The 15,312-nt window shown below is 33.4% G+C and overlaps 1 protein-coding gene across 1 annotated transcript; it reads right to left on the reverse strand.

Annotated features, from left to right (window-relative positions):
* Positions 1–325: 325 nt before the first annotated feature.
* Positions 326–15,073, reverse strand: LOC134265825 (U5 small nuclear ribonucleoprotein 40 kDa protein-like). The gene is made up of 9 exons (XM_062748048.1): positions 14,901–15,073; positions 9,701–9,830; positions 9,306–9,399; positions 8,668–8,833; positions 7,074–7,196; positions 5,695–5,815; positions 4,678–4,760; positions 3,196–3,361; positions 326–797 (listed from the first exon to the last, which is right to left on the reverse strand). Exons 1-9 carry the CDS (start codon positions 15,006–15,008, stop codon positions 748–750), a joined length of 1,041 nt encoding a protein of 346 aa, XP_062604032.1. The 5' UTR covers positions 15,009–15,073; the 3' UTR covers positions 326–747.
* Positions 15,074–15,312: the final 239 nt, after the last annotated feature.

The raw sequence follows: 15,312 nt of genomic DNA on the forward strand, positions 1-15,312 counted from the left end.
AGTTGAGAATGTTATTTGTTGCATCGTCAAATCTGAAATAGCATACATACAGTAGTCTACAACAAATGTCTGGACAAAATCATATCTAGACATGCTGATTCCAACAACCGTAAACTCTTGCATGGGGATATAAAACTGAAAAGTTAAGAGGTTTGATGGTTTCCAGACACACTCCAATCAGAAAAGTCCAATTTAAACTTTAAGCCTGAAAAAGACTGCTGTTTGCCCTGCATCTTTACCAATATATTAGTATATACATCTACATGTTTATGGATCATTACTTGCAAATGCATTTCAGAAACAAAATGAATGACATAAAACTGAGTTTACATTATTGTCATACATTTATTTGTATAATCAATCAGTATATTTTAATATGTCAAACTGTTTCAAAAGCTTAGAGACAATTTGTAATCAGATACTAGAAAGGTTAAGATTCAGATTTTGTTTAGGGTACATCCTAATTTCTTCCTCTCTCAGAATTCTAGAATCAGAGGATGAGTTACTGCTTTTGCCTGTTGGTTTGGAGTTGGTCAGAGTGACACTCACAATAGTTGTGCAAATGCATAATACATTGTACATGTATTAAGTCTTTTTCAATAAGGACCACCAAACACTCAAATTTCAAATCTGAAATTACAAGTTCTGTCTTCTAAATCTGCTTCCACTGAAAAAGTATACATGTATCTGCTGCCAACATTCTTTAGCTTTCATACAACATCCATCACCTCAGCTGAATACAAAACTTCACTCTACTTCTCCAAGGAAGATCTTCTTATCACTGCCACAGGACAACACTGACAAGAGACAATAAACATCTTCATCACACTGATCATTCTTTTAGTTAATAAAAGTTCAATGCTTAAAAGTTTAACAAAAATATATGTGAAGCACATAAAAGGTCCTCAGGAAAACAATTTTACATGTAAAACTAGAAATTCTGACTAGTCAGCAAACTGCTCCTCAGAGAGATGTACTATTCATTGGGGATTCAATTTCATTTATTTCATTGTAAACAATTATCAACAAAATTAACTCCCACACAAAATTTTTATATTACTATAAACTGAATAAATTTATTTTCATAACAATGAAATTTAATGCCAACAAAACCTTTTTAGATGATAAATTGACGAAATTTTGTCCCCAAGAATGTTTGTGCTTCTACAGTATATCAATAATGGGGTTTAAGGAATGGGAATATAATAATTTGATGTAAATAATATTCCCCATTTTCAAAAGTGAGTTATCTCCCCTAAAAATCGGAACTCTTCTACACTAGCACAACTTCCGCGGACTACACGTTACGATAATCCAACAAAATAGTGATCAACTTACACGCTGCATTAAAAATTTTAAAAGAAGGAAACGGTTTGCAATTTTTTTTTAGATAATAAGCGATTTTATAAAGGGTCTGTTGCCCCCCCCCTTTCTAGAAAGCTATACGAATTAGCCAGGCACGTATCATCGTCTTTAAAAGTGGGGCAGCCAAAGAAATATGTTTTTTCTTACCTGGAAAAGTTAACAAGCAAAGAAAAACCTTGCCCAAAGTCGAAAAGCTACTTATTTCAGTACCAGTTCCTTGGCATACAATACTACATTTCCCTTATATAACTTTACCGTAGTATAAACTGTGTGTGTGTTGGGGGGGGGGGGGGGTGGCAGCTTTCAATGAACATTTTCAATAGAAAAAGTAAAACATGAATAACACTTGAGAAAAGAATGTTTTCCGTTAATTAACAAGAAATACGCTAGGAAATTATTGTATCTATTTCGTGTTTCTGCTGTCGATTCTCTGATCTAAAACAAAATGTGTATTTTCCTCGGGAATATGCATGTACGTATGCTTAGATCCTGCACTAAAACTTTGATTAAATGCAGCTCAGACTTTATACGACATATGTAACACGAATTCAGGTCGATGCTATTTTAATTAGTCTTTCTTCGTTACATGAGCACATGAGATTAAATTATTCATTTAGAATTCCATTCAAAGTTTTTAATACTATGCATGCAGTGAATCAATTATTTTACAAATAAAAAATTCTGAAAACACGGTTAATTCAAATGAAATACACCAAATGTATTCTTGTAAGTAAAAGTTCTATTTTATGACATACAATCGAGCAAAAACGCAGTTTCTTGGTATCGGTCGCGGAAGACGAACTACTGCTGTATATGCAACAATTTCAGGGGTAAAACTGTAGATGGACATGTCATCAGTCTCCAAAAAATTCCTAGAGATGCAGAGAAGAAAATATGGCTGCAGCATGCTAGATTAATTCGTAAAAACTAAAAATTCTTACATTTGTTCTGCACATTTTGTAAATAGTGATGATCAGTCTGCAGAACATCCACTACCGAAAATTTGTTTATTATTTTATTTATTTTTTTTATTTATTTTTTTTAAATAGGCCTATTCGAATATGCATCAGCATTTTATCAGTAATTTGTTTCTTTTCTGTTTTTTGTAAGAGGGGGGGGGGGGGGCTCACACAGCGCCTTATTATACTACTATACAGATTAATACAAATCCAGAAAGAGACAATGAGTGGGCAATTTAAAAAAATACGAATCAGTTAAGATTTCTTTTTATTCACAAACACAATAACATTTTTCCATATGACAGAGGCATTACACCATGAACATGTTTACATCAAGAACGTCCGCGGAAGTGACTTTATTTATAGCGCATGCGTATTAAACACAGTAAAAGAGTTCCCTTCAGGGGAAATAACTCATCTTTTGAAAATGGGGAATACATTGTAATTTTGGAAAAGTTTGCAGAAGAATAAGAAAAATTACTAAAGTAATAATATTTACAGAAATAACTACTTGTGATACATTATCTCAATATGTCTAAGACAGCTGCAGAATAAAGAAAAAGAGTCACATTGGGCTGTGGGGAACACCCTAATTTAATGAATTTCTCAGTCTATGACCACTTAATTTATCTAATAATGTATACTTAAATCTAAAATTTCTAATGTTGCCTGTGTGATGCAGTGGTTGTACAGTACATACCTTGATATCTTGATATCAAGGATATCTTGGCTTACCTACTTGTGAACCATGTTCTATTAAAAGCTGAAGTGTTTAGAAAAATTGTTTACAGAAAAATGGAAGCAGGTGAAGGTCAATTTATTATTACGTAAGTTCTTCTTTCTTTGATCAGTAAAGCAATCAATGTTATACCTATTGGTTCTGTGGGATGGAACCCTACATCATTGACAGATCCGGCATGTCCCGGTAATTTATACAGTATCCTGCGTGATGTCGTATCCCATATATACAAATAACGATCACCAGATCCCGCTGAAATCTTACTGCCATCTGATGACCAAGCACAACGTAACAAATTCTGAAAAATAATAAATGGTAAACAAAACTGAAAAAATATTCTGGAGATGATAAAATTATGATAGGCCAATGAGCCACAATGCCTGAGTAGGTTTCTTTAAATGATTTCCAAAAATATGCTGGTGAATGTGTTAAAATTTTCAACTCAAATTCCATCTCTCTTCATATTATATGTATATTTTGATGGGAAAGTGCCCTAGTAACCTGAACATTGTTCCATTACTGGTGTTTTGTTATACATGTACATGTATATGTTAGAACTAGGGATGTCAACGAATATTCGAGTACTCGACTATCGTTCGATCAAACCTACTATCGACTAAACTTTCTTTACTCAGTTATAAGTTAAAAATGTGTTTCATCAAAGTAATTTTGAATTCAAGGCAATCAACTTAGATTTGCCCATATCATTTATTAAAATATCAATATTTTCGTATGTAAAGTTAAGGGTATGGTTTAACTGTCCAAAGAAAATTATTGACGTCGATGTAAATGTATTCGGCAAACATGTCTTCAAAATCTACAGTTTTCGTATAGTTGGTGATTGTCTACTTCTTACAGTTTTAAATGGAGAAGGCAACTGTTTAGTTTTGTAGATTCAAACTAAGATCTGACATGATACAACTATTCAGAAAGAATATTAAACAGCTATTACAAAATTGTAAATACATGTAAATTGGGGTCAGTTATGAGCGTAATTAAACCGTGTTTTCTTTTTCTGATATTAATTTCATAATTACAATCATCGACTGTTCGCTCAAAATTTCATAATTTTAATATATCCCAAGCTCTCGCTCTCTCTTTGTTTTTATAAGAGACACGCTTTAATTGTTTACCAATCAAAAATCATTGACAGACACATAGAAATGGCTTCAATTATGGGGTACATGTACCGTTATGTAAAAAAAGGACAAATGTGCGTGTTTCACTTTGATATCCTCCATTTAGATAAAATGTGCAGCTAATATATACTTTGAAATTAAATACATTGGATACATATTGATGTACAGTTTTCATTGTACTGCATAAATGTTTACAATTCAGTAATTTGTTGTATAATAGTGATAGCGTTGGTTAAATATTGTAAACTCATCTGTAAAAGACAAACAGTAAATATGACATGAAAATTAATTTATATTAAACGAATATTTGACTATCGTTCGACTAAAGCATTCGACTATTCGACTAAGCTGTCCGAATAAAATTGACATCCCTAGTTAGAACTATATTTTTTCTTTATTTTTTTATGCTGAAAATAGATACATAGGCTGACACCTGTGGACAAAATAAATTTATAACTTGATACACTTTCCTTACCTTCTCAAATGTGTGCTGATGACCTTGAAAAAGTTTAACACATCTTTCCTGTGGGGCAAATGGCCTTACATCCCATATTCTTACTGAAAAAAAGAAAGCATACCAGTAAAAATGTTCAAAACTTTACAACTGAAGGATACTTTTTGAAGATGACAACAAGTATTACTGATAACCAGTTAAACACCATACACATTTCCAAAAGTGGTGCCACCAACAGCTCATATTTTTAGGCAAAAATGGGATTTTTGGGGCAACAGACAGCAACTCATCGAACATTGTCTTGCCTGATTTTGATATTTTTTTTCTGCTGACCGAATGCTTTAAAATTCCACAATTGACCAGTCAAATAGTTCAAAAGATGTCGCTGCTATCAAAACACCTCCCTGTGATTTATTTATTTTATGGGTGGCACTGTACTTCTCTGGTTGTTTACTCCAATTTTTTTCAGATCAGTAAGCTAGAGATCTGCAGCTAGAATAATTCATAACAAAATTACCATTTTTAATACAATTCCATGTTATCCTTGGACTTTCAGTAAGGTGTGGCATTCTCGACGTTACATAATTAGCGTCTAAAATTTATACACGGTCAGCTTTTCATTCAATGTTGAAATATACACAGGATAGAAATTTGGGCGATTGAAACTAGTGTAGCAATGATCCAATGACAGCCTTTCATACGGCAAAGAGGTGGAGCTTAAGTCGTCTCATAGTTGTCAACAACAATTTAAAGTTCGTGATGTTATTAAAATCTTAATCAATGAGAATCTATGTCGCTATTTGAGAGATGCTAATTATGTAGCACCAAGAATGTCAAGCCTTACTGAAAGTCCAAAGATGACAGAGAATATTTTAGTAATTTGTTTTGTTTACTGGATACTTGGAAAAATTTGTGATTAACTGCTTATAAAAATGTGTCTGATTGTCATCTTTTTTTAAAAATTCTGTTTGAAGAGACCGCTTTAAGACTACAGGTACTTGGAAGCTTTGTTTGTCTCCTCCATGAGAAATACAGTACCTGTGTTATCCATGGAGTTAGACAGGAGGTAGGAGCCATCAGCACTCAGCTGGATCCCTGTCACTGTGTCTGTATGGCCTCGTAATCGGTACAGAATGTCATTCTTCCTCAAGTCCCACACCTGTGTCAGGAAGAATGCATACCTCATTAGTACATACTACATGTAATTGTTACTATATCTAACACAAATAACAAAAGTATGTTCCAACTTATAAGCCAAACCAAGCACTTGTGGATGGAATAAAAACCTTACATATATATTGAACTCGGTTTAAGATACAGCGTCGACGAAGTTGTGTGAAAATGTAAGGTGAAGTAATGAAAATTGAATTTGGACGATCACTTATGGCTTATCACTCTATCTTAAACCTTTATGATCAATTAGACTAAAATAAAGCAAAAGAAAAACTTCACTATGTTCGCAATTTGTAATTTTTTATGCGAAATTAAACCCATCGTGAATGCTATCATTGGTTTCTATACATGTTTTAAACATTTAAATGCGTATATGTAATTAAATTAATTTCTTGCAGCGTGAAATTAAAACCATCGCAAATGGTACTTTTAAAGAAATCGTGAAATTTTAATTATCTACGATACATCAACACCAGGGTATACTCTTAAGATTCGTCACACTGACTGCTTTATTGTTATGGGTATTGGCGTGGAATGGCGACCCATGTTCATGCTGATTATCTTGCATTACCTTTGTTTACATTTTATTGCAGTTTTGTTTGTATACTGCACTGACCCATACAACTATAACTGTTAGTTTCTTTGATATCTTACTTTCCTGCATTTGACGAAGCATTACGTCATTTTCTCGCTACCAAGTGCTATATAGCATACGTCCGTCTACACCGGTGTCGACTGATTACACTGAACAGTGACAAAGTCCTGCCCTTTATATATGAGTCTGCAGGTATAGCGATTCTCCAAACAAAAATGGTGGACACATTCCTTTTATGAATTGTATTAAGCTTTAAACGAGCAAATGCTCAGTAATTATAATACCCTGCTCTGGTGTGATCTGCCTTGAGTCATTGCTGAGAATACTGAGCAAGAAATTTGGCATGGACAGACACATAGATAAACAGAAAGTTGACACTGGATTCATACAAAAAGGAATCTCACCATATGGCATGTAGTAACAGTGTGCTGAAATTTCAAGCATCTGCGAAAGAGAAGTTGCTGACAAAAATTTGTTACTGACAGACAGATAGCTAGACATATATACAGCTAGATAGATGGACAGTAAACCCCTCCCTCAGATTGGGGTGTATAACTAGAAAAACAGGCAGATGCACAAAGATAAAACAGTATACCTCCCTCTCCTTTGGAGTGGGGGTATATAACAGAAGACGATACATTGTATTTACCTTAATATCGTTATCTATTCCTCCTGATAGAACTTGTTCAGCTGTGTCATTAAATGATACCGCCGTCACCTGGTATGTGTTCTGAAATGTTTGCTGGCATCCTTTTTTTCTAGCATCCCATAACTGTAACATTAATTGTACAAAGGTTAAGCAATAAATTTAAAATTGAAGATAGTTCAACAAAACATTTTTAAATGCTTGATATTAAGAATGTTGATCTTTTTCAAAATGTATGTTTTTTGGTTATTGCTGCTTTTACAACTTGTAAACATGAGGCCTCTGGACAATAATGCTCATTTGAATATCTGCACTTCTTCAAAAGATCTTAAAGAGATTGTTTCCCCTTTTTGTCCCTTGAAACCATATTGAGGGTTGTAATCTTTCTCCTCAAGGTCATGACTTCATCAAACAATTTTAGGATGCTTCAATATCAATATGACTAATATGGTTTTGCTGTCTTGGAGAAAAAGCTCTGCAGTAGATTTTATCCTGTATGCTTGCATTTTGTAAGATGTAAAAGTTGAGGATAATGAACACTGATTATTTACATAAATCCAGTAAAGAGCACAAATCATGAAGTTGGCAAAAACACAGATCTCTGAAAACACCAGGGGTGTGATAATGGAAGGAGTAAGCAACCTGCTAACCAGTCACATTCACCATGTATTACTCTGGTAATTGGAGAATTCTGTATTCAAATGGTATAAAAATCATGGTCTAACAATGGGTAGGATTTGAATAGATTGAAGTCCTGTCCTTTCCTTAGCATTCATTGAGTTACTGTGAAGTATTCTGATGGACAGTAAATAATTTTGATAAAAATCCAACTTGCATTATTGGACCATTCACGGTATCTCAGTCGGTAGAGCACTCGCTACATGATCAGGAGGTCATGAGTTCAAATCTCGGCCGCAACTGACCTAGTTCGATAAAAAATGGGTAGCAACTGTTCCTTCGCCATGCTCTCGGCACTTTAAGTGAATGTTGCAGGTCCTTCGGATGAGACCTTATAATCGAGGTACTGTGTCACACAATAAAGAACCCTCACTGCTCAAGGGCCCTGAGTGCCAAGTAAAGGTCAAAATTTGAAGCCCTTCACCAATATATAGTGACATCTCTACATGAGTGAAAAATTCTAGAATGGGACGTAAAACAACATACAATCAATCAACCAACTTGCATTTAATTCTTTGAGTGAACACAATTCAAATTTTATTTGCAGTAAACTCTTTATTTGAACAGAGCATAAAAATCTACACAAAATAAGAAACCTTTTACTTTAGGTCAAGATCTGGTAAATGACTTAAGACTGTTGTTTTTTTTTTTTTTTGGTGCTACATTCAATACAATATCATAACTGGTTTAAGACTCTTTAAGCTTAAATTTTCCCATAAAAAATGAAGCATTTTTGTTGTATACAATTTGAAATTGTGTAAAAAGTAACCCCAATATCTACATATCAAATTTAATATCACCGTTTTCTGAGAGACTGTTCGCAAAAAACAAATTAATCAATCAAATCAGTTCTGCTACATGTTAAAAATTTATGGTTAGATCTAACACAAAAATGATTTGTTTTCCTAACAAAACCAACCTTTATTGTGCCATCATCACTTCCGCTGACAATAAGCTGTGGTCCTCGTCTGGCAATCTGACAAGAATTTACAAATGTTGTGTGTCCTTTCAATTTTTTGATCCTCTCCCCAACTTCTACATCCCACAATGCAACTGTCTTGTCTGTGGAGGCTGAGACAAGTGAACTTAAAAAGAAAATATATACTCTTTCCTATTGTGACGTGCCAGACCCGAGTCTTATAAGGAAGTTAACAGACAGGCTTGGCTGTACAATGTAACTATTTTTTACTTGTCACTCACTACAACATTATATAATTATTGACTTTTGATGATGTTTACTCTACTCTTGACTATACCGACCTAGTCAGATATTGGTTGACCGAGGCCAAAGTTTATGAATACCTGATCAGGTCAATATAGTCACATATTGAAGACTATAATTTCTTTAGCAAAACTGTGAATGGGTGAATTTAAAATGGGACAAAATTGTTTGCTAGTGTGAAATTGCAAAATTAACGCAGGGTAAAAATATCTATATACTATATAGTTATTGTTATAGCATTGTCTCCCCTCCCCTAAAAGTCTGGAGCCATGATCTCTTATTGTATATAAATTGACAATTGCAGATGATGTAAGCATTTTAATTGAGAACCCTACTTTCCATCTGTTGAGAACTGAAGTTCCATGACGGCTCCTGTGTGTCCTTTAAGGACAGCAAAATTTTCACACTCTCCATAAACTGTCCAAAACACTGCAAAAAAATTAAAAATAAAATAAACATTTATTGAAAGATAAAAACAACAAACACAATGTACTTCTGTTTCATTCAAGAATGATATTTGTGAATAAGTGATGCTTTATACAGTTATCCACAATTTATGAACATTTACCACCCCACCTCCTTTTTAAAAGTGCCACATTTTATTGAGTATCACTATGAATACCCTTTAATGACATCGTTAAATAGAAAGGCTTATGGCAGAGTTGGTTCACAAGATAACTTTTATTTCAAATACTTTTTAATAATTTAAATTTTGATTCTTCTGGCTTACTTATTAATCTGTCAAACCCTGACGATGCTATCATCTGTCCGTCAGGTGAGAATTTGGCAGTGTATATTTCTCCCTCATGTCCACTTAACTGCATTATGGGAGCCTCCAGGTTTGAAAGTCTCGGTGGACCCTGTAGTAAAACATGATTCTGAAATAATTCTTTTATGTTTCTTCATCTATAAGAAGAAATTCATTCTCATCAGTAGGCCAAACAAAAAAAATGTTTGTTTACTGTTACATGCTGAAACAAAATAGGGAGGGGGGAGGTAGTAATTTTTTATTTCATTTTATTGAATTCTTTTTCTACACACATTCACATGCATTGGTTGAAATACAAAACAGTTTTACCATTGTGTGGTGCTTTACTTTTAATTGGGCTTGCCACATGAGTAATAGACAATAAGACAATATATTTCTTACCAACTGCCTTACAGCTACCACATAATAGTATTAAGTAATCAAACTGAAACAAAGATGTTGATGTAGATATTGAACATGCCATTTTTTTGGGTACTTTCTATTCTAATTTCAAACACTTGACCAATTATTAAAGATGCATATAAAAGTTAAACTTTCCAGAGTGACTTCTGGATTTTTACTAAGAAAAAAAATGTTATGGGTTGGCCACGAAAAATTATAGGGTCAATCTGGTAACCGTAAACAAACATATTTTTTTTATACCGCCATATGATTAATCTTTGATAATGCATCTTGCCACAAATGACAACAATTAAAAGATACAGTTACTCTGAGCTAATGTATATTGCAGAAAAATAGTAGATTAACCCTTTATTTAAAATTAAAATTATTCCTGTACAAGCTTTGGTTTGGAAATGCAACTTTCCTACAATGTCATGTGATATCAGAGTGTAGACGTACCAAAAAAATAAAATTAAAAAGGTGTAAATCTGGTTGCACCGTCAACATACTGTCATGGTACAAATGGATTAACGATAAGTAAAGGTTGGTTTTCTTGTTACATTTGTGTTTATTTATGTTAAAATTAATATAACATATCTTTTACATACATTCAGACATATTTCTAATAAAATGTCAGTTGAAGTGTAGGTTGTTTGGTTCTAAATTTAACATGATTTCCAGAATCAAAACATGAAGGTTTGGAAAGAGAAGTGAATGTATAGGCAAAGCTTATCCACACCTCTAAAGAAAATAGTCAAAAGCCCTTTTTTCTCATTCAAAAGTCATGGGTCCAGAGCACAGGGGCTTGTCACAACTTACTTGTCTTCTTTAAATTTGACCACCACTTTACCACTTCAAAATACTAGTAGTTTGATTAAACTATTTAAGCTTGATTAAGCTAATTTATTACACTTATAAATGGAGTGGGGATGCAAGTGAGTTAAGGCTAAATATAAATAAGGGCGTTTTCTATGCAAATGAGTTGATAAAAATGCACAAGTTGTATATTTTTTATACAGAGAAAGTTCAAAATGATTTTCTTATTCACACTTAGTATCTACAGCATGTTAAAGCTAGTACACATTATGACGTCACTATTCTTCCCCATGCAAGGTAATTAAACACATAAACAAAACAATGTCAGCGCAAGGGCATACCGGGTATTCTAATTAATTTAAAATAAATAAATAAATGTTTAATATTAAGGAGAATATTCTAAAAATTAATAAAATTGCTGCACAATTCCCATGCACTTTCTCAATCCATAAAAATTTAGGAAACTTACATGGGACTGTGAAATTTTACCCTGTTTTAGTTTAAAACTGTAAGAATAGTAACTATAACACTTACAACGTCAACATCTGTACAGAAACATCTTAAATCCACGGAATATTGTGTCTTTTTATACCTTGTTTTTGTAAAACAAAGTAATTAAGCTTTGCCCTTGCGCCAAAGCAATTTTGGGCCAAAGTTTTTATTTTTTTTGGTTTACGATTTTCTGACACAAAAATATGCATTGGGCAGTCGAAAAATAAAAATAAAAATAATTTGGAACCTTGACATATTTTTTTTATCGAGTAGCATTGAAATGTATTAAAATTAAAATAATAAACACATAAGATTTTTCAACTTTATTATTTTTTTCTTACCATTCTGTTTTTATGTCAACAAAAATGAATCACACGTCAAATGACTCAAGAACAGAATTGGGAGTATCAGGCTCTGTTACTGTTGATGGTTTTTATTCTTCTGACTTACAAGTCTGAGTTTCCATAATAGACACATTGCACTGGGACAAATATGGAAAAAATTAAGTGAATCTGCTATTCTCTGGTCAGCCTTCCACGTATGAAAAAGTTTTTGGAAAGTCGGAAAGGGATGGATTGTTTTCACAACCAACTTAAGATACGTGTGTCCAGGGACCAGCCTAGACCCAGAATTTGAGGAGACATTTCTCCATCAAAGAAAACAATCTTAAACTTCTAAAATTTCTCTTCTCATTAGATTTCCAGGCTTTTGGCATAGTCATAATTTTGTTAATTTCTCTTCAAACTTTGTTTTCAATATAAAATTCTTCTTCTAATAAAAGTTTTGATGCACATCTACATGCCGATTGAACTACTTATGTTTATTGAATCTGATGTGTGACTTCTTAGGAAGTTAATAACTTCACAATTTAACAGTAAAAATATGCCTGTATTCACAGCATGAATTAATTATTTGACAATAAAAAGATATAAAATCTTCTCCAACATCTTTGGCATGACATCGATAGCTGTCCAGCTGTTTTGCGTCTTGTTGTGTATATAACTTGTAACGATGGACTTTTTCATACCCGGAAGTGTAAAATCTAGAGGAGTTCCGACGGAGTATTCGATGCATTGTTCTGACATTAGTACAGAAACAGTCTGTAAGTGAGTTGCCCCTAGGTTGGTCCTTGGACTCTACGGCCATGTGGTTTGACAATCTGTATTTGTGGAGGTCATTTGAATGTTTAAGATGTGTTGTAAATTATAACCAGAAGTCTCTGTCGAGACTGAAACTCTACTGGTTTGAACTTATAGCAAAGGAAGAGAAAGTACTTAAGCAGCTGGGATTTGAAACTTTATAAACAGCATTAAATAGAATAATGATTGTTGATAAAGTCTCTTTATGTTCTTAGTGTAGTCTACTTGTGTGCCAAGTTATACTGAAATCAGACCAAAACTGTAGGAGGAGTAGCATTTTGAAACAATTTTACAGACATTTCTATTTTTAGTAACCACGGCAACACCGTTCATCAAAATTAAAATTCGATACACAGAATTATGTATCTTAGTGTATTCTACTTGTGTGCCAAGTTATACTGAAATCAGACCAAAACTGTAGGAGGAGTAGCATTTTGAAACAATTTTACAGATATTTCTATTTTTAGTAACCACGACAACACCATTCATCGAAATCAAAAACCGATATACAGAATTATGTATCTTGGCGTATTCTACTTGTTTGCCAAGTTATACCGAAATCAGACCAAAACTGTAGGAGGAGTAGCATTTTGAAACAATTTCACAGAAATTTCTATTTTTAGTAACCACTGTACAACACTGTTCATCGAAATCAAAAACCGATGCACAAAATTATGTATCTTAGTGTAGTCTACTTGTGTGCCAAGTTATACTGAAATCAGACCAAAACTGTAGGAGGAGTAGCATTTTGAAACAATTTTACAGAAATTTCTATTTTTAGTAACCACGGCAACATCGTTCATCGAAATCAAAAACCGATATACAGAATTATGTATCTTAGTGTAGTCTACTTGTGTGCCAAGTTATACTGAAATCAGACCAAAACTGTAGGAGGAGTAGCATTTTGAAAGATTTTCACAGAAATTTCTATTTTTAGTAACCACGGCAACACCGTTCATCGAAATCAAAATCCGATATACAGAATTATGTATCTTAGTGTATTCTACTTGTTTGCCAACTTATACTGAAATCAGACCAAAACTGTAGGAGGAGTAGCATTTTGAAAGAATTTCACAGAAATTTCTATTTTTAGTAACCACGGCAACACCGTTCATCGAAATCAAAAACCGATACACAGAATTATGTATCTTAGTGTAGTCTACTACTACTAGTGTGCCAAGTTATACTGAAATCAGACCAAAACTGTAGGAGGAGTAGCATTTTGAAACAATTTTACAGAAATTTCTATTTTTAGTAACCATGGCAACACCGTTCATCGAAATCAAAAACCGATACACAGAATTATGTATCTTAGTGTAGTCTACTTGTGTGCCAAGTTATACTGAAATCAGACCAAAACTGTAGGAGGAGTAGCATTTTGAATGAATTTCACAGATATTTCTATTTTTAGTAACCACGGCAACACCGTTCATCGAAATCAAAAACTGATACACAGAATTATGTATCTTAGTGTAGTCTACTTGTGTGCCAAGTTATACTGAAATTAGACCAAAACTGTAGGAGGAGTAGCATTTTGAAAAATTGTTTACAGACAGACGGACAGACAGACAGACAGACGGACGGACGGACGACGGACGCATTACTATCGCATAAGCTCTTCTGGTCTCTGACCAGTAGAGCTAAAAACTGTCGTATGGTTTTTCGGATTAAAAGTCCAGTTTCGAGGGTCAGACACATTATTTTTATTTTTGTAAATAGGGAAAAATAGGGTCGGCGGAATCGTAAACCAAGAGAAAAAAAAAACTTGGCCTTGTTGATAATCCTTATAAACTTGTGTAGTAGAGGTTGATGACATCAAAATATGATCTCATAATGTGCACTGGCTATTGCATGTTGTGAATACCAGTACCAAGAATGTGTTAGAAAACGTCCTAATTTTTTTTCTGTGCAGTAGGTATAGCATTTATGGGTTTTAATAAGTTTTTGCTTAGAAACCCCCATACGTATTAACTCACTTGGCGAAGGTTCGTAGTTTTTAAAAATACTTGTGCCATACTACATATAACAGACATGTAATGAAGCTTATAGAGCATTTTTTTTATAATTAACATGGGAAGTGCATTTTCACTGACACTGTTAGCAGTTGTAAGTAATGCTAAATGTATACTGAATTTCATTCAGCATTGGTGCTTAACTCAACTTCAACATTCAGGCCATCACCAATTCTACGTTTTACACGTTTTCTAGAATAACAACATGAAGGCTAGCGAAGAGTAGTGGATATAGGCGAAAACCTACCCACTTCTCTTCAAAGAATAAGGTTGACCCGGCAAAGGGGTATATAACATTTGCAAATGGATGAGTCTTTTTACCGTTTCCATCAACGTGCCATTCTGTCCACCACTATAAGCTGTTATTTCATTTCTTGGTTTCTTCATTGGTACAACAGCAGTTTCAGTTGCTTTTCTTTTGAAGTCCATGGTGAAAAAGCCCCTACTTTTAGTTTTTAGTTTTCAACCACACGCTCTACACAGGAAGTAATTGCATGACAAAAAATTATTGAGAGTAAACCAAACACTGTTCACGAAAATAATATTTCCGGTATAATTATTGTTATGAAATATAGCGATATGCTTTAATATTGTTTTATTCTTCATATATAATATAAAAAAAATCTTCTTAGTCTCATTCTTTAAATAATAATAGTAGTTATAAAATAGAAAATTTTTTAACGTTATATAGCCATTCCGTAATATATTAGTTTACACGTGAATGTCTTGAGTT

This window comes from Saccostrea cucullata, unplaced genomic scaffold (assembly GCF_032062105.1).
Source record: "Saccostrea cucullata isolate Sc308-1 unplaced genomic scaffold, CSIRO_AGI_Scuc_v1 ctg703, whole genome shotgun sequence".
NCBI lineage: Eukaryota > Metazoa > Mollusca > Bivalvia > Ostreida > Ostreidae > Saccostrea > Saccostrea cuccullata.